At 52.1% G+C, this 18,338-nt stretch overlaps 7 protein-coding genes across 7 annotated transcripts; 3 read left to right on the forward strand and 4 right to left on the reverse strand.

Annotated features, from left to right (window-relative positions):
• The first annotated feature begins 27 nt into the window (after nt 1-27).
• BD324DRAFT_613520 (HCO3 transporter family-domain-containing protein) lies at nt 28-2,993 on the forward strand. Its single transcript, XM_022014505.1, has 14 exons — nt 28-603; nt 658-711; nt 761-805; nt 856-919; nt 969-1,103; nt 1,157-1,301; nt 1,356-1,511; nt 1,551-1,722; nt 1,774-1,894; nt 1,945-2,295; nt 2,347-2,420; nt 2,467-2,646; nt 2,691-2,819; nt 2,858-2,993. Exons 1-14 carry the CDS (start codon nt 175-177, stop codon nt 2,882-2,884), a joined length of 2,082 nt encoding a protein of 693 aa, XP_021874855.1. The 5' UTR covers nt 28-174; the 3' UTR covers nt 2,885-2,993.
• Nucleotides 2,994-3,484: 491 nt separating this feature from the next.
• Nucleotides 3,485-5,395, forward strand: BD324DRAFT_648066 (cryptococcal mannosyltransferase 1-domain-containing protein; the record flags this gene model as incomplete). Its single annotated transcript, XM_022017773.1, has 2 exons — nt 3,485-4,425; nt 4,477-5,395. 2 exons carry the CDS (start codon nt 3,485-3,487, stop codon nt 5,393-5,395), a joined length of 1,860 nt encoding a protein of 619 aa, XP_021874856.1.
• Nucleotides 5,396-5,486: 91 nt separating this feature from the next.
• Nucleotides 5,487-7,920, reverse strand: BD324DRAFT_47138 (hypothetical protein). Its single transcript, XM_022012878.1, has 5 exons — nt 7,750-7,920; nt 7,557-7,694; nt 7,481-7,507; nt 7,302-7,434; nt 5,487-7,250 (listed from the first exon to the last, which is right to left on the reverse strand). Exons 2-5 carry the CDS (start codon nt 7,683-7,685, stop codon nt 5,623-5,625), a joined length of 1,917 nt encoding a protein of 638 aa, XP_021874857.1. The 5' UTR covers nt 7,686-7,694; nt 7,750-7,920; the 3' UTR covers nt 5,487-5,622.
• A 694-nt stretch (nt 7,921-8,614) lies between these two features.
• BD324DRAFT_640780 (hypothetical protein) lies at nt 8,615-9,852 on the reverse strand (the record flags this gene model as incomplete). The annotated part of the gene is made up of 6 exons (XM_022017370.1): nt 8,615-8,656; nt 8,760-9,055; nt 9,098-9,262; nt 9,313-9,461; nt 9,511-9,629; nt 9,673-9,852. The coding sequence occupies 6 exons, from the start codon at nt 9,850-9,852 to the stop codon at nt 8,615-8,617; spliced, it is 951 nt and encodes a 316-aa protein (XP_021874858.1).
• An 812-nt stretch (nt 9,853-10,664) lies between these two features.
• Nucleotides 10,665-12,672, reverse strand: BD324DRAFT_640781 (putative efflux protein EncT; the record flags this gene model as incomplete). Its single annotated transcript, XM_022017371.1, has 8 exons — nt 10,665-10,883; nt 10,949-11,002; nt 11,055-11,086; nt 11,136-11,161; nt 11,262-11,853; nt 11,905-12,233; nt 12,284-12,411; nt 12,466-12,672. 8 exons carry the CDS (start codon nt 12,670-12,672, stop codon nt 10,665-10,667), a joined length of 1,587 nt encoding a protein of 528 aa, XP_021874859.1.
• Nucleotides 12,673-13,065: 393 nt separating this feature from the next.
• BD324DRAFT_47206 (hypothetical protein) lies at nt 13,066-13,987 on the reverse strand. The gene is made up of 2 exons (XM_022012880.1): nt 13,567-13,987; nt 13,066-13,514 (listed from the first exon to the last, which is right to left on the reverse strand). Exons 1-2 carry the CDS (start codon nt 13,890-13,892, stop codon nt 13,346-13,348), a joined length of 495 nt encoding a protein of 164 aa, XP_021874860.1. The 5' UTR covers nt 13,893-13,987; the 3' UTR covers nt 13,066-13,345.
• Nucleotides 13,988-17,173: 3,186 nt separating this feature from the next.
• On the forward strand, nt 17,174-18,167 carry BD324DRAFT_648070 (hypothetical protein; the record flags this gene model as incomplete). Its single annotated transcript, XM_022017774.1, has 2 exons — nt 17,174-17,653; nt 17,706-18,167. 2 exons carry the CDS (start codon nt 17,174-17,176, stop codon nt 18,165-18,167), a joined length of 942 nt encoding a protein of 313 aa, XP_021874861.1.
• Between the last annotated feature and the right edge of the window lie 171 nt (nt 18,168-18,338).

Consider the following 18,338-nt stretch of genomic DNA (forward strand, 5'->3'; position numbering starts at 1 on the left):
GAGTTTCCGGCAGGAAAAAATACCTCAGACATGATCAAGTTTCTGTTGGAATCGATCGGAGTTCGTCTGTACAGAGACTGAGATGGGCTGCAAAGGTCATGAGAGACATCATTGAAGTCGTACTATCATCGTATACTATAATCATATCCCTGTCATTATAATCCTTCGACACCCATGAAACCCGGATTCACCATGCCGGCCTCTCCCCGATTGTCAACAAGATCACTCCACTCCCCACCGTCCTCACCAGGTATCCCTGTTCACCGTGCTTTACCTCGCAGAGAGCCTCCTACGAACCCACCAGATCCACCTTTGACTCTCCTGCACCCCGTCGTATCTGCCTCTAGGTATTCTGAACCTCCGCGTTTGGGAGAGCAGTTCACCTCCACTCCCACCCTTCAGGATGGTCGAGATTCGAACACCAAGTCTCATGCGGCAGTACATGCGGTTGGGAAGCTCGCTTCAAAAGCTGCCGATGGAGATAAATGGAGCTGGATGCCTAGGATCGGAGCTGGAATGCGGAATGATATAAGAAAGCGGGCACCATGGTATGTGAGCGATTGGACAGACGCATGGAATTACAGAGTCGTCCCTTCGACATTGGTGAGTGGAGTTTTGGCAACGGCGAGGGGAGTGACTTGACTGACCCATTCCCAGTTCATCTTTTTCGCAAATGTTTTGCCTGGTATCGCTTTCTCTTTGGACCTTATAGTGGGTGGAGTCACAGATACGCCATGAAAACGTCACTTACATCCAACAGGAAACGACCGGCCAGTACGGTGTGCAGGAGGTTTTGCTCGCTTCAGTCAGTCACTTGATACCTACGCTCCGAGTCTTCGCTGAGATCATTCTCAGTTCATTGCAGCGGGAGCGGCGTCGTTTCTCGGCGGTCAGCCGCTCCTCATCTCTGGTGTGACGGGTAGGTAGCCGCTTGCCGGTACACGTTTCAGTTAGTTGATGCCCCACAGGACCCATCACTGTGTTCAATAAGACTATCTATGACATTTTCAAGGGTCGCAACGATGGCTTCGTCTATCTCGAATTCATGGGATGGGTCTACCTTTGGGGCGCCATCTTTCACTGGGTCTCAGCACTGTTCAACGGTAAGCTTCAGCAGAGCGTCTGTTTCGAACGAGTGAGCTGACCGCATCCCCAGCGGTCAAGGGCCTGAAATACGTCACTCGGTTCGCATGCGATACCTTTGGCTTCTACGTTGCAGCAGTCTATGTGCAATATGGAATCCAGGTCATCACTCGGCAGTTCTCTCAGTCATCAGTCACTGGTGGATTCCTTGGTATAATGTGAGCTCGATTCCCAAAATTTCAGCCAGTCCGCTTGACCTGATGCACTCCCAGTCTTGCCATCTTGACGCTCATATTGCCGCATTATGCTAATGCCCTTGCTCGATCTGGACTCATCGGGAGGCAATTTCGACGGTTTTGTTCGGACTATGGAATGCCAATAACGATCATTGCGATCACAGGTCTCGCCTACTGGGGCCGCTTTGACTCGTAAATTGACTGCTTCATTCTGCTGCTGACTTGCCCCAGCTACGTCCTTGAATCGAACATGAGACTTCCCGTGAATGAGGCCAACTTCCGTGCCGAGGGCGGTCGCGACTGGGTCATCAAATTCTGGCATCTCGAAGGGAAATACGTTGGGATCGCCTTGCCCTTTGGTCTGATCCTGTTTATACTGTTCTACTTTGACGCAAACGTATCCGTGAGACCGTTTCTTGCTTGATTTGCTTGGTTGCTTACATGATGGTGGTAGTCCTTGATTGCACAAGGTTCCGAATATCCCCTCAAAAAACCCGCTGCTTTCCATTGGGATTTCTTCTTGTTGGGCTGCACGACCCTCATCGCTGGTGTCTTCGGCGTTCCTGCGCCTAACGGTGAGGATCCCGCTGTGTACTCGACTGGCGAGACTGACGGCACATGGTAGGTCTGATCCCCCAAGCTCCCCTGCACACCGCGTCCCTCGTGATTCTAGGCTACGAAAAGGATCCAGCTACTTCCTCAGAAAGTGCCAACTCTGAGAATGAAGGGGATGATCGACCTCAACGTTCTCATTCCCGTGATCAAGAAACCATCCAGATGTCAGATATGGAAGAGGCGAGGGGGAACTTGCATCGCCGTCAATCCAGCCAAGCCCATCCGAAACCAAAGCGAAGAATGAGTATGAAGGATAAGCTGGAAAAAAGGAAGGCAATGCAGGAGGAGAATGCGAGTCGGCGAGAGGTACCAGTAGCTGTGGTGGAGCAGAGGGTGTCGAATCTCTCCCAAGGTTGTCTGTGTGAGTGTATCGGCTGGTGGTGATCCGAACAAGGCTCTGACACATGGTCAGGTTTGGTCCTCATGACCAAGCCGTTCGAGCACGTTCTGGGGCTTATCCCTAAGGGGGTTCTTGCCGGACTTTTTGTGAGTGAAGCGCTTTCCCCACCTCGGAAAGTCCTGATGACTACAGTGGTACATGGGCACGGACGCTCTGCTATCATCTGGCGTGACGGAAAAGATGCTTTACCTGGTCCGAGAAAAGCGCGCGACCTCGCCCAGGGAGCCCTTAAATCGGGTTCGAAAATCCCGTATTTGCATCTTCACTATTGTGGAATTGCTCGGATTCGGAGCGACCTTTGCGATCACACAGGTGAGCGGAGAAGCTTTCGAGCTCCACTAAAGATCCAACACCAGACCATCGCAGCCATTGGGTTCCCTATCATCATCATGCTGCTCGTTCCTCTGAGATTGTTCGTCGTACCCCGACTGGGATTCACAGAGGAGGAACTCGATATTTTAGATGGACCTGTTGCCAGTCCCTTTGTGAGCAAGCTTTAAATGACCTGAGCTGACGTTCATAGACCATGGAATCGGTCGCAGAGTACTAAGCTCGTTTCGCTATGATATAGCAGATATTTGAAGCACATGGGAAACTAGCCCATGGGTCCACCTCATCTCTTGTAGCCACTATCCATACACCAACAAAATGTATCAGGGAATTTTGCTTCCGCTTCACACCACCGCACTTTTTTCTCTGCCGTGTCTAATCGTGGTATCCCATCTCCATTGTGTGAATTGCATCCCAGTCAGACTCGTCTGCGTCCTTAGTGTCACCATTCCGCGCCCATTGCATTCGAATAGGGAGCTGGTCTCGGCTTGATACTGCTGTGCACTTTCGAAAACGGCTTTCTCGAACGATCATAGCTACGACGCGACCCTTAGAGAGACCATTCCTCGCCCTTTTCATCTGGCCACCGTATACCGGCTCACACGCTTGACAACGCGAGGAAAGGATAGACGTAGTTTGAGGCTACGGAAGTAGCCTCGATCCGAGGTCAAAATTTCCTCCAGTAGGTGACCTAGGCTGCTGAATTGCACTCGTCGTTGACTTTTTTTCCTCCCCAACAGCTGGTCGATACCCCAATACGGGGTTCAACGAGTCTAGGAGAAGACACAATCGCAATTCGCCCGTGCCCAAATCCCCCAACATGGCTTCCAAAGCACAATCTTCCCCTTTGTCCTTCACTCCGCACACACAGCGTCTTGCTATTCGAGCAGCGCTTGCCTTCCTCGGCGTCCTCATCCTCCGAGCCCTATTTTTCGCACCATCCAAAACTGGTGAAGAGATCCAATCTCACGGCGTATTGGAACGCGTCCTCCTCGCTGAGAAGACCCTAGACGTTTCTAAATACCCCTTCTTGCAATCACGTCAAGGTCGAGATGATCGTCCTGATCTGTTCGACGTGGAAGTCACCGATGGAATTCTGGACTACTGGACGCGATTTCAAAAGCCATTCATTACCGATAAAGAGACCGCTCATCTAGACACTCAGATCATGCGGACCGTGGTGGATGATCTGCTCCAATTCAACGGATGGGTCGCAGCCGCTTGTCCGGGACTGGTACGGCCTTTTGGTCAGAACCAAAAGGACGATTCGTATGATGATTTGGCATCTAAGGGACACTTGTACTACATTGCCATTGTGATTCATTCGGCGGATCATTTCTTGGTGGATCAGTTGGCCGTCATTGTGCAACTGGCCAGACGATTGGGAACGCGAAACATCTTCGTCTCCATGCTCGATCAAGACTCTACAGACTCCACACCGACCCTTGCGGATCTCTGTGAGGCAGTCATGTCTATATTGGGTATCGCTTTCAGGATCAGACGGGTCCCACCTATGACTGTGGACCCGAGCGCAGCTTACTACCCATTGGAAGAGGCTACGTCAAGGAATATGGCTCTGGAACCACTGCACGAATTGTGGAATAAACGGAGACTCAAGTTTCACCGTGTCATCTGGCTCAAGGGTTTCACCTGTCCCAACGATGTCTTGGAGAGTTTGCGAGTCAGCGAAGCCAACAGTGCTGCCATGGTCTGCGGAATGGACTGGGCGGAGCACAATGGCTTCTTCATCTTTTCCGATCGGTGAGTTGGGTTGACGAAGGATCTATGACCCATTGCTGACACGACCTTCAGATGGCGAACACGAGATATCGAGGGCAACTTGTTCCGACAAGCCAAATCCAACTCGAAGCCCGAAGCTGGACCTCCTCGAGACAACATCGGAGCAGAGCGTTTCAAGTCCCATTTACCTCTACAAGTATTCTGCTGCGAATCCGGCACACACATTGTGGACCCTGAACAGTCTTACTACCGTCACATCTCCTATCGAGCTTCCCAACATGCCCATAATCTCTCTTCGACGGCTGAGCAGCCCAACTGGGACCCCGAAACGCAGTGTATGGACTCGACCCAAATGTGGTTCTGTCGAGATCTGTGGACAGACGCCGCGAAGAGCGGTTTGAAAGAGGGCAGACGTAATGGACATCATCAATACGGCTCTGGACATCGAAAGCGTCACGAGGATCTCGTCGAACGTCTGGAAGCCTCAGAGAAGGAAGAGCAGGTGCATGAGGCTCCAGTCAAGCGTCAGAACCCAGTCGAGAAACAGCCCGAAGGAAACAAGAAGATTCAACAGGCTGTCGAGGCAGGATCTAAAGATTCCAAGGAGGCGGGAACCGACATTGATGCTATTGACGAGGATGCTTCAGGCCCGGCTCCTGAACCGCTCTCACCTTCGGACTTGCCCGCATCTGCTTATCTTGTGCCCAACCATGCCTTCACCCCAGCTAGAATTCTGGTCGACCCACGATGCGTTACGACCTATGGTGGAGTCTCTCATACACAGCTCGCCAGGGATTTGTTTGGAGAAGAAGTCGACCAGGCTCTGGATCACCGAGCTAGCAAATATGTTCTGGAGGATTGGGGCGGCGCGCCAGACTCGTTTGTGTGCCAGGAAATGAGGACCACGGGAGGCAGAACAGCTCCCAAGTCTCAGCGACGGGTAGGATTCTTGCTTCAGAATGAAGTGGGAGGTATCGGTTGGGGCAGATAGTGTGGGACATTTCGTTTGAGAACATCATTCATCTAGAGGGTCATTTCGATCGTGGCGCATTCCCATGCATTCCATCAGATCAAATGAGTTCGTTGGCTCATCACAAAGCCCCAAAGTTTCCGTCGCCCTCGATTAGTTGATACATGTGAGAATGTGCTTAGATGATCTCTATATGCCATATTACATCCGGCCCCAGATTGTCCATATCTCATACTACGACCCCATCATCATCTGCGGACGGATCGACTGGACGCATCCCCTCTCATCGCGTCCTGCTGCTCTTCCCAGTTCAATTCTTCGTACCGCGGCGGCAGCTCAACTCTACGGACGTGTTCTGATTGACCTCCGTGTATCCGCCCAGCATCTCGATGAACGACATACTCTGTCTCTCCTTCAATTCTCCTCGGTCTCCTGCGACGACTTCTTGCACCTCCCGTACTTGAACTGGCCAGACCTCCTTGATCTACCGCAGCAATCGTCTCCAACTTCAAGTCTGATATATCTCCATCTTCATGTTCATCCTCTTCCTCTTCCCCAGGCTCGCCCACGCTCTGTCTACTTCCCCTGTCGTGGAGCCGCAGTCCGGCAGATTGTCTCGGCATGGTAAAGGTGCTGGTTACGGTTTGTGATAAACTTCGACTGTGTGATTTCTGCAGTAGAGCGTCTTGCGACGACTCTGCGTCAAGTCGTATGAACGCAGCCGATCCAACGGGAGAAATAGGTGAAGAGTAAGTCCCCATACTCGTCACTGTTCCACTAGGGTCAAAGCCTCGGATAGGTGCGGGTTGAGGATCGAGACTCAATGGCAGGCGAGACCGGCGTGTCGGCGTGAATTGTTCGTCCGAGGAACCGGCTGCAAAGTCGGTCATGTCTGGCGAAGCTGTACGGCGTGGTCCAAACATGTCGTCCGTGTGCGTAGGTACCGGATGACGATCCTGCATGGTGATAAAATCTGTCGATGAATAATCTCGAGCGCTCGCGGGACCCAATGTATCCGAATCGAACGTGACGGAGCGTTTCTTGACAAACGAGTCTCTGTATCCACCTGCACTGCCTGGACGCCCACCATTCCCAGTCCCGGCGAGATCTCGCTTCTGACGTCTCAGGCGAATGAAGAACCAAACCAGGCCGACGACCGTCAGTGTTCCCAACACGGAGATGACACAGGCCACGATCGTCTTGACGACATTGACCGAGCGTCCAGACGATGCGGCAGACGAAGATGTAGGCTGCTCGTCCAAGGTCACAGTAGGATAGCTGCTGGAGGTTCCAGTGGCGGTGATGGTTGGGACGCCATTACCTCCGTAATCTTCACTTCCAACACATCCTGTCAGACCTTGTCCCACAGTCATCATTTCACTGCTGCCACCACTTGCCCATTGCGAGTCTCCTCCGATACCTGCGACGAGGATGAAACGGGTGCCTTTCGCGAGATCAATCGTCCAGTTCAGGTTCGTCTCGCCATTATACGTCCATGTCGTTGGCTGATCAGACAATGACTCGGGCGGTAGGGAATCGGCAAAAGGCGAGTCGACATCATAAGTGATGGGAATCGAGAATGAGTTGCCAAGAGGAATGACTCCAAACATGGTCGGTGGATACGTCGTGTTGCCCTTGTGTTTGGATGACGAGGGAATTTCCTCTGTACTTGGCCGCTTGATTGCGGGTTCCGTTCCATTGAATCCCGTCACGTTCTGCTCGAGTGATGTTGGCCATGATAAAGTCAGATTCGAGCACTGGGGTGGAAAGTCTGATCCGGAATCGCTGATATTGAAGGAAAAGGAATAGAGGGACAGGATATCAGCATCGCTGTAGAAGCACGATGCGCCAGTGTTGTCCAAAGGGGCACCGACCGCTGAGAGTGGATGAGTATACCATGTGATTTTTGCTTGGACAGAGCACCCACTCATCACGTCCGTAGTCGCGGCATACGAGATTCCACTCGCTCCCCACATGGTGAGGAGAAAATGTGTGCCAGTCGGCTGACGAATGGTGAGGTTATACTTATTGCTATCGGCTGGAAGAGACGGTTCCCAAACCTGCGAATGTGTGAGTTGGCGTGGACGCGGGCAGCAGCGAACCCACATTGTAGCCGTGTTCGACGTGTTGAGTCTGTGTCTCGGTCAGCAGGCTATTGCCCCGGACAAGGAGCTATACGCACGGGTGTGAGAAGGAGATGATACGGCCCATCGTCACCCCACCATCTGTTAATCGAAATGTCAACAAAAAAAGAAGGCTGTGAGGAGGTGCTGACATGGGGATGACTTACTGTACTGTTGAGACTCCGCATTGAGTTGCTCTGAGGAGCAAGCCGTCAGCATGACATGATGTGTCTGTCTCGACTCGATGCTCACGGAGTCATATTCACACTCAAGTAGCCAGCTGCGACACCTCTGACACCCAGGACCAAACCGAGAACCCAAGCGGCGACTTGACCTCGACCCAACATGATGAGCGAGGGGTGTGGATAAGTAGATGCGACGTCGACCTTTAGGCGTGATGCTGGGTCCGTCGACCCCTCTCCGCTGCTGCGAGGAGTCGATGATGATGACCGGACCCTTGAAAGTTCTCGCTTCTTTCTCCACCCCTCTTTTTCAGGCGTGTGTTTTGGTAATTCAATCCATCCAGTGTGGAACTACGCGCGACACGCAAAGTTGAGATGGTTGCTGCTCAGAATCGACGCTGAGTCGTGAAGATGGGATCTGCTATGACCGGTAAAATGGATGACTTTGTGACCTCTGTGGTCGTCCTCCGAGGAGATTGAGCAGCTGAGTTAGGCTGGGCGGTTGATAATTGGGATGACACGAGGGTAGGATGGTGGGTGTGTTCTTTCTCTCTTGTTTCCCTTTGGGTGTAACGGCCGAAGACCAAAAAGCGGAATCAAAATCAAGGGCGCAACGCGAGAGAAAGAAACAAAGGATGAAGGTTAATAAATGAAAACTAGGGGTGTGTGGCGAATACTTTGTGGCTTCTGTTTCCTTTCGCCGTCCCATCCCTCTTCGTGTCAGATCAAGGCAAAAGACACGTTGCGAGTGGTGATAACGACATCATGTAGATCTGCTGAGAGATTCTTGGCACATAGGTCTCGGCGGCATGATCCTGGAGCACACTTGTATTCATTCTTCGCTGTCATATATCAACACCAGATCCATTGCTGATGAGAGGGGGGGAATCTACACGGTTCGTGTCCTCAGGCCACATCGGTGTTTCGAGTGGCGGTCACACCATTGTCATGGGCCATATTCGCATTGGGATGATGTACTGTTGCAGGCTCAGTACCGTCATTGGCCGCGGTCAGAGCCGGCGCGGCGCCTTGATGACGATGACCCAGTCCGAATCGACTCGTCTTGTTGGTCTTGCCTACGCCATGATTCGAGTCATTGTCCACAACGGTAGCATCTGAGTGTCGTCCAGGTCCTGCAGTCACACCGGTGGTGCCAGCGCCATGATGACCGACTTTTTCGTTGTGCAGGGTCGTAGTGTCAGAAGCGTAGGCGCTAAACTTGCCGGAGCGGAGCTGGAGTAGGGTCAAGGCGAGGCGAGAAAGCTGCCAAAGATGGAGGAAACAAAAGACTGGTTTGGCTAGCAGATCCAGGATACCATAGAAGACCATCTCGGAGTCTGGAGAGATGACGTTGCCTCCATCGGATACACCCCAGGCTGTACCGAGTCAGCGTAAAGGAAAACGGAGATGAAACTTGCCGATCGGGTACAACAACCAGATGAACGAGAGGTAGGCAGCCGAGATAGTGAGAGATCTTTTGAAGGGAGCCCCAATGGTTCTAGCAGAGGTGCGAGCCGGTCCCAAGAGTGCCCACCAGATGTAGAATAAGGCGGCACATCCGAAGGCGAAGAAGCCAAACTTGTCTAAGGAAGCGTCGTCAATCACAAGAAACCTGCCAAGATACCGGACTCACATCTCGAAGGTACCAGGGCGCCGATCAGACCTGTTATAATCATGACGAGGTCGAAAAAGATCAACGTGATGATGTCAGACAGCGGGAGTGCCGAGGCGAGTACGAGCTCGAGAAGGAGTGCAGGCGTGGTAATGACCCAGTCAATGTACCTGAGACATTATAAGAAGAGCCCAGGGTGCAAAGACTTGCCTGGTATACCATATCTGTCGGTAAGTCCCGGCAGGGAAGCCATGTCCACTGAATTCGGTGGTTATAGCTGCAAAGCCCAGATCTGAAGCCATGGCAAAGTAGGCGATGGACGCGGTGGTAAGGATGATCTTGTTTCATCAGCTCAGAAAAGTCTCCTTTGAAGTCACTCACTGCTGCGAGCTGATGGAAGACTCGCTGACCTCGAGGGACCATAAAGTGCCATCCTATAATGATGAGGTCTGATACCGCCATAATGCTGAAAACTGCCCATAACCAGCTCGAGCCTCTCCGAGTGATGTGAATGTCAGTCCCATTGGGTGGGTTGGTGTCAATGGCGTGGTTGGAAGACATGTTGAGCGATGGAAATGTAGAGAAGATAAGTGGCGAGCTGAAGACCATGAGCAGACTTTATATACCTTCTCAGCGAGTCATTCGGAGCGTCAGCGAATGCGTCATATCATATTTTCACGTCATCTCGAGGGCATCCTTTGATTCCAGAATCTGCGCTATGCAAGTCAGACCGTGCGTCAGCTTTCAGCTTTGTGCTTAGTGTATGACCGTCAGCGAGGCAGCCTGTCAATATGGCGCAGCGATTTACGTCAGCCAGTTGTGAAGTTAAGCCAGCATCATTGATCGTGACAGTGTATTCGGAGTCAGCAGGTCGCCCTTGACTCATACTGGACCACATGGTGTCACATAGACTCAGAAGCGTAGACTCAGGCACGAAAGGTCGTTCAGGACTTCCTTTGACCGGAGGGGTTTTCCGTTTTGCTTCGGATTGTTCAGGTTCTGAATACAGCCGTTGGGTCAGAAGGGCACAGGAGTTGCGGTGGTCTCAGCCTCTCTCCACAAGCGGTCTCCAATTACGTGTGACCATGCTTGAGCAGCGAGGCTGCCCGTGAGTACCTGATCTCGAACCAGTCGACACCCCAGGTCGGAACATCGCGCATGACGCTCTCCATTTAGAAGTGCAGTTCGGTCATACAACGAACCGGTCACGGAAGCAAATTTCCAGAAAATTGTCAAAAGTGGCATGTGGCATTTCTGTACAACATGCATTTGTTCTATCTCATCTGATATTAATTATAATACGTCGTTTCTCGTCTAAATCTTCTAGGTCATGCAGAGTAGGACTGGAGAATATCACACAGTGTCAATCGCGATTACACAGCCGCTGGGACGCCTTCACGCCTGGGCATCTTGGATTGCCTGTACCAAGCGAGGAAGATGGCTCCGGCCGCCAACACGTATCCTCCGGTGAAGAAGTAGGAGTTTCTGGATCCAGTCCAGTCTTGAATGGTACCGTTTCCAGTGGACAGAAGACCAGCTTGGACGGCAATTCCGATTACTCCGCCGATTTGGAAGATAATGTTTGCGAATGACTAGTGAAACGATTGTGGATCAGCATTGTGACACTGGAAGAGGCAGCGCTTGCCCTAAAACTCACTCCTCCAATGCCTGCGAATTCGAGTGGGAAGCTCATAATGATGTTTGTGTTCGTCTAGAAAGTGCCGTTCAGCATGTGTCTCGCTGTCTGATAGATAGAGACTCACGCCAATGAATATGATCATTCCACCGGCAGTACCTGGACGAGGTCAGTCAAAGAACGGACGACAATGAACCGTGCCACTTACCAATAATCTGGCCAGTGAACATGAACCTGTTGAGAGATGGTCAGCATGCAAAAGGATACAATGAGGGATGCCAAAGGGGGAAGGTGGGGGGTTGGGGCAGAACTTTCGACCGGGTCTTCGACTCACTTCCAGTAATCCTTGCCTGCACCTCCGTTACTGAAAGCGAACAACATGCTTCCAGCGAAGCACAGAGCTGCGGCGACAGGTTGGACGTAGTGAGGTCGGGTGATAAGCTTGGGGAAGGCTTGAGATCCCATTCCGACGATCAAGGCGGTGATACCCATGGGCAAGAGCTTGGCAGCTGCCAGAATGGCAGAGTCATGGAGGGCCTCTTGGAAGTATGTGGCGATACGGAGTTGAGCGGTGGCGAACCACATGAAGACGGCAGAGGCTTGAAGGATCAATGGGAAGATGTTGGGGTAAGACCAAATGTCATGAGGGAGCAAAGCGTATCCTCGTGGCATGTAATGCTCCCAGACGACGAAGACGGCGAAGAGGACGATGGAGATGACGAATGGAGCGATAAACGTGGCAGACTTCCATCCATCAGTGGGAGCTTGGGTGAAACCAAGGATGAAGAGGATGAGAGCGGCGACCAAGATGAAGACTCCTCCCAGATCCATTCGCTTGAATTTGGCGGCACCAGGGAGGTCTTCCGCAACGGCAGCAGTCTTGGGCAAGAGGAACCATGCGAGGACAGCGAAAGGTCCGACGAGGACTGGACAACGGGTCAGTGGTGTGTGAGACCTAGGAAGGGCTGACGACTCACTCGTGATGAACCTAAAGTACCATCTCCAGCTGGCGAGGAGGAAGACACCAGCAAGGACAAGGGCCAAAGTGTTGGCAAGAGCACCGGCGAGACCGAAGAGAGCGAGCTTCTTGGCTTGCTCGTCAGGATCAGGGTACATCTGAATGATCATATTGATGGCTGATGGGATAGTGAGGACGGCCAAGAGAGCTGAGACGGCTCGAAGGACGAAGAAGGCATACTTGGAGTCCATGAACGAGATGATGAGGTAGAAGACGGCGATACCGACGAATCCAACAGTGTAGACTCGGTGAGGCGCGTAGAGGTCGGCAATTCGACCGGCAAACAGGCTGGGTAGACAGGGTCAGTCGTTGCCGAATGAGAAAGCAAATATGCTCACAGGGTGGCGGCGAAGACCATGGAATAGGTTCCGAGGACCCATGCTTGATCTCCGGCAGAGATGCCCAAGTCTTCCGAGATCGGAGCGGTCATGAGGAAGGTGGCCGAAACACCGGCTGCATCGATAAACTATAAGGTTTCGGGGTCAGTATGGATTATCTTTTCGGTTGTACGGTTACTCACCATGGCCAGACAGAAACAAAGGGTAAGGATATTCTTTCTCGCCCTGGGAAGGGATGACAATGCATCTGAAGGGACCTTGTGGGCTACCTTTCCCTCCTTCTCGAGCTCAGCTTCGACCTTGCCCAATGTGCTTGCGACCGGTGGAGGAGTCAACTCGTCATCGTTGTTGGTGCTACGAGTGGATTGAGCCTTCTTAGTGTGGTCCATCGGGTTGGCGTCTGTCAACGTGACAGGCGTGGTAGTACCGTCTGTGCGGTCTGTTGAGTGAACGGTAGGTGTCCTAGACATCTCAGTAGCAGTGGAGTGTTGCTCTATTGACATGTGGCAGAGATAGGATCGGTTTATTCGATACGCGGTTGAAGTTTGAGAATGTCTGATCTGGTAGGAATTGGGGGCGGGGAGTGGTAGCTGTGGTGGTGGAAATGAAAGGGAGGATGAGGACCGATAGCTATGGCACACCTAGGTATATATATGCAAGTGGGAAGATGAATGATTACTGATCTATGACCGAGATCGACCTGCGGTCTGGAAAAAAAAAGACCCCCCCTCCACATGATAAAAATGATGCCGAGCCCGAAGCACCTCATTTGGATTGAAAATTCGATCGTAAGCCGGCTTGAAAGGCAGTTGAGTCATCAATGGCTATCTATATCATGAGTGGGAATCTGGGCTAACCGTTTTTTTTTCCCGCCTTAGATCTGATCACTGGAATTGATCCCGTCAACCGCGGCTCGTTGACCGACGGTGACCCTTCGACCGACGGTGGACGCTCATGCTCGATGATGATGGTCGCATCTTATCACAGCTTATCGTTCTATGCATTGGCAGTGCTTGCAATGGAATATTCCACCTCTCGAACAACACAGACTCTAAACGAAACTCATTGTTGGCATCCGCACGTTCCAATCATCACCTTTGGCCGATGCGCAGTCTGGATCTGGATCCTAAATTCCAGCCAAGCCGCCGAGCGGCTGTCGTTACAGGCAACATGGATAGCGTAGCTTAGAGCCCAGTAGCTTACAGCCACATCATCAGATCCAAACCCCCCTCTGCTTCACTCGTTAGCTCGGATATACAGATAGAAGCTGTATGGGGAGTCACCTATTTGACGAGGGTGAAACTTCGGCCGAAAATGCTGCCGGAACAATGCCGGTGCAATACCAAGCGGGAACGTGTTCTCTCGGCTGGCACCTGGATCTCTGCTCCCTTTTGCGATACGATGAGTTCGCACTGATGCTCTTTTCCCCCTGGCCTGTTGGCGCTCTCGGAGGTGTATCTACAGTTGCCCATCTTGTTGTGAGCATGCCGCGAAGAGGACGTGTCTGCCGTGGAGAGTGATGAAACCAACGGCAACTCTGTTGATATTGTGATCTGGTGGCTTGGTTCTTCAATTCCTCCGGCGTCTCAACAATGTTTGCTGCCTGCATCACTACGGGATCGGCGAGACGCACGGAGACTCATGTGCTCTTTCACTCTGCCGTGCCAGTGCCGTTGGAGATCAGTGATGCTACAATTTTAGAATGATCGGCACGAATATGTGTGATTCAGGCATGGAATACAAATCCCACGTTGGGGCCTAATGATATGTGCAGACCTGTGCCACTGACGTCTGGACCTGAAAGCTGGAACAGGACGGACGATCTTTGCGAACGGGTCTTCTCTTCCTCATACCCTTCGTCTCCCTGCTGTTTCTCAACGAGACCGGCCGTGTCCTTATTGCGAGAATTCCATACATCTCGCGCTCAAGACGGCTACTCTCATGCCATGTGATCCATAGCGTCGCCTGCGTGCGAAGAGCTCTAGACCACCTCATGTCTCCATCCTTCGTCACCTCAAGTACGCCGTGAGTTTCGCCCAAAGGACTAATCACCTCACTATCCTGTCACCGCCACGGTGGTTTGTCTCGCCATCTGTCACACGTGGCTCTGTCCATCGCTCGGAGTTCGGCGAGCGGCGGAATCGCAAGGCCTAGATCACTGTCTTACCAATGCGTGATCATCGGCCTATCTACTGGGATCGTGAAGCCGAGCTCCGTTTGCTATATGTATTGAATCAGTGACGAGTCTGGATAGATAACGTAAAATCTTGCGGCTCAATTAGCCGGACCTCGTTCAGCCACGTGTCCTGACCGGAGGAGTTTGTATCTTGCAGCGGAAAGCCACCTCGGCTTTCGAGTGTCCTGGCATGGTGCCCTTGCTTGCCTAGCTCTTGATGTACCCGTTTCACGCGTGTGAAGATTCAGCCATTGTGAGGGTTGGAAACGGGGAAATCTCCATCTCTTATCGGATTTTAAAGCAGATACATCGTTGCTCTCCTACCATTGACGACATGTGGCACCTTTCTGAGGCGTCCTTACGTGTGGAGGCGTCAGGACAGGTTGGTGGTGGTGGTGGTGGTGGTGGTAGACGAAGGACTCCGATGGATCTCATGGTGGCAAGCACGGCAACTCCGAAAAGACACGCTAGTTTTTTTTTTCTGCTTTCTCTCCTGTCATCGCACCGTGTCGACGCGTCACATAGGGGACCCTCTTTTTGGAGGATCCCTCTGGTCCATAATCTTATGCAGATAGTGGAACAGCCTCTAGCTCTGGATCGTTTCAAACAGTTGTTAGATTAGCCTGTCACTCTAGAGAAAATCTTCCTGACAATCGTCCGATAGTAGTCACTGTCCAAACTCAAATGCATTCCGTCCCCTCATGGAAAACGAACCGTCTTCCCGGTAGCTCACTTGAAAAGGGGGTAGACGAAAGCCAGAAAATTCGGTCGGCCGGAAGTCTGTGCGCGTGTGGTGGTGTGTGCGGTCGATCGGTGCCCCGACCCGCTGCTCTTGTCTCTGGGATAAGAGACCACCAGAAGCAGAGAAAGGAAAAAAAAAACTAATCTACGGGTTGATCAGAAAACTACGGGATCTCTATGATTTTCAATCCCTGATCTTCGGTTGCGGCCATCTCAGTTCAATTTGTTTCGAGCGGTAACTGTACATGGTATCCCTATGTAACATGCAGAGTTTGCAACGTTTGAGACAAACGGCTATCTGTATGGCTCCGCATCGTCGCGACGTTTGAAGCTAGATGCAAAGGATGTTTCTCTAGTATTCAAGGGACCAAGGAGTCGGTCGAGCGAGGATCAGGATCTGTTTTTACGTCAATTGCACGGGCTGGGGGTTTGGATACAAGGACCCAGGTACGTTGTGGCTGTAGACTTTCCAGTCTTTTTCGTCTCTATGGGTTTCTATTTTGTAATGGTCAGCTGTATGGGATGAGAATCACACGGTCGTAGGGACACATATATTCACACATGTGCAAGGCGTTGTAGACAAAGGGTCGAGTTTCCCTGATCCCTCTCCACCCTCCCCCCCCCCCCCCCCCCCACACCTCTCCTCCCCTTTTGCACAATTATGTCAAACGAAGCGTAAGAACGGTAACGCCCCGGAGTCCCTTGGCTGGCTTGAAATTATGTCTAAATGACAAGTGTTCGACGTGTCGTCTGTCCTCTTACCGCTCATTGCTGTTCTAACCTAAAAACATCCGCCCAGTTTTTTGTTGGCTCGCGGCTGATGTCAGAGGAGCAAAATCCACAGAGACGCGGTGGCGAAACCAGATCAATTCACACTGTTTGGCCACCCTTCCCCCGCTTCCCTGCCTGTTGCTGCTGACCCTGAAACGAGGCGGAATGCCGAGAACTGAAGCTGTCCAAAATAGCTACTACCCAAGGAAAGGGACCAGAAGGAAGAGAAGAGAAGAGAAGAAAAAAACTCGTCGCCACCACTCATTAGGGAGATCACGAAGACGGAAGAGATACTGATCGACGGCGCACGGAATTTCATGGGCCCGAAGTTTGGACCCTGTGTCACGCACGCACGCTAGGAAATAACCGAAAATCTCCTGGGGAGGTCTGCCACCACCACGACGACCACCACCACCACCGCCCAGACGACCACCACCAAACTCAGGACCCATTTTTTTTTTTTACATAGTCCACAACATCCCATCCAATGGAACAATTCATCTTTCCCTTGCTTTCCTCAAATTCCTTTTCCTCCTCAGCACCACCATCACACCTCATACACGCGCTCTCACATAGAAAATCTAGACCTGGACCCTCGACTCTTTCCCAAAAATTCACGGGTGACTCACCCAACCTTGTCGCTGCTGTCGACCGACATTACGCTGCCGTCGCCATCCTCGCAGGGCCCGCAGACAGCCCCTTGCGTCAGCTACCAATCGAAGCCCCCCCTCCCTGCCTGGCGCCTCCCCAACCGGCTTCCAAGCTCAACATCAATCTTTCGTTACTAGTGAGTTTGGTCAACATTCCCGCCTTCCGCACAGACATTCCCTTCCCGACGTCCTTTATCCCTCGACCAAAAGGCTCGTTCGTCTTCTTCTCATTCCTTCACCCACCGTATCAATCCTTGATACGCAACCAAGAGTCATTCAGAGACTCTGCGGGCAATATTTATCCCCCCTTGACGACGGACCCCCCTCCTGTGTCATCATGTCTGCCTGAAACCGAATCTTTTTTGATCGTCTTGACTGATCCCTCATTCCGTGTAGCATATACTGTTTCCGATATCTCTGTAGCATCCTGGGATTCGTCTGTTTCATAGCCCTTCCTTTCTTGCCTCTGCCTCGGAATATCTCTTGACTCAAATCAACATTGCAGCCCTTTCGACACAACACCAACACACACACACTCTCTCTCTGTTCGCCATGTCTGCCATGTACACCTCTTCTGCGCCCATGTCGAGCCCTTGCTTTGGAATGACCGTGTCATCTTCTCCCGTTCAACACACATTCCCCAGTCGACCTCCTCTCCCTCGACGACTCTTATCGTTGCAACACAGTGCACCATCAACACCGAAAGCAGCGTCTGCATATGGCCTCGAGCCTTGCACGCCTTACACAGCGATGAGCGCACTCGCCGATCCTCCCTCGTCTGGAAATCGACCTGGCCTGGCCACACGGCCTGGTGCTCCTAAGCGATCACACTCTTTTTGTGGAGATACTTCCAAGTCGACCTTTGCATTGGCATCAGCCAATGCTTGCGGACATTTGACACCGGACAAGCGTGAATTGGTGGCTCCTCCTCTGGAGAGGACTTTGAGCAGCATCGGATGTAAAGGGAACAGGTCACCTCCTTCTCAACAAATGGCCAGGCCATTGAACTGCGCGGGCCCAGCCATGACCACTGTATGTCTACGCGATTCATTTCTACCCGGAGTACTGACAATGATTGCCTAAGCCTCCCACGCCTCCTGACTCACCTCCCGACTTTTTCAGCGCGACTTTGCCTCGAATCACCATTCACCCGGGCTCGCCTCAGCGTCTCTCTTCGCCTGGATCCGCCGGCGCCGATTCAAGACCCATGCGTCCCGGCGTCTCACCTCATCAATCCAATCTGTTGGGTCTCTCAGCTCCTTCTCGTCCTTCCCGTCCTGTCCGCCCGTCCCTAGCCCCACTCCGAAATCACTCCGGATCGTCTATCCATTCGGCATCGTCTCGAAGCTCTTCATACACTCTCGCGACGCCGATGACTCCTCGAGTTCTCTCGATGCAGATCCCAGAAGAGGATGTTTTTGAGAGCCGGCCTGCTGGCAAGGTCGAGATGCTCAGAGTTGGCGAACATGACCTCGACGACGAACAAGATATGATGGAAGTCGACGGCATGATTGGACGCGTCGAAGATCTCACCGTCGTCGCTTGATCTCACACGCTCATTCACGTACAAAGTCTCGCTTCGTCCGCTCATTATAACCCTTTCCAAGCCCAGGATTACCACCTTCACTTCAAGCTTCATAGATGCCCAAGTCTTGCCAATCAACTTCCACGCCAATCATTCACTAGTCCATTCAGAACAATATTCACAATCGCTTTC

The sequence above is a fragment of the Kockovaella imperatae genome (genome assembly GCF_002102565.1).
Source record: "Kockovaella imperatae strain NRRL Y-17943 chromosome Unknown BD324scaffold_1, whole genome shotgun sequence".
NCBI lineage: Eukaryota > Fungi > Basidiomycota > Tremellomycetes > Tremellales > Cuniculitremaceae > Kockovaella > Kockovaella imperatae.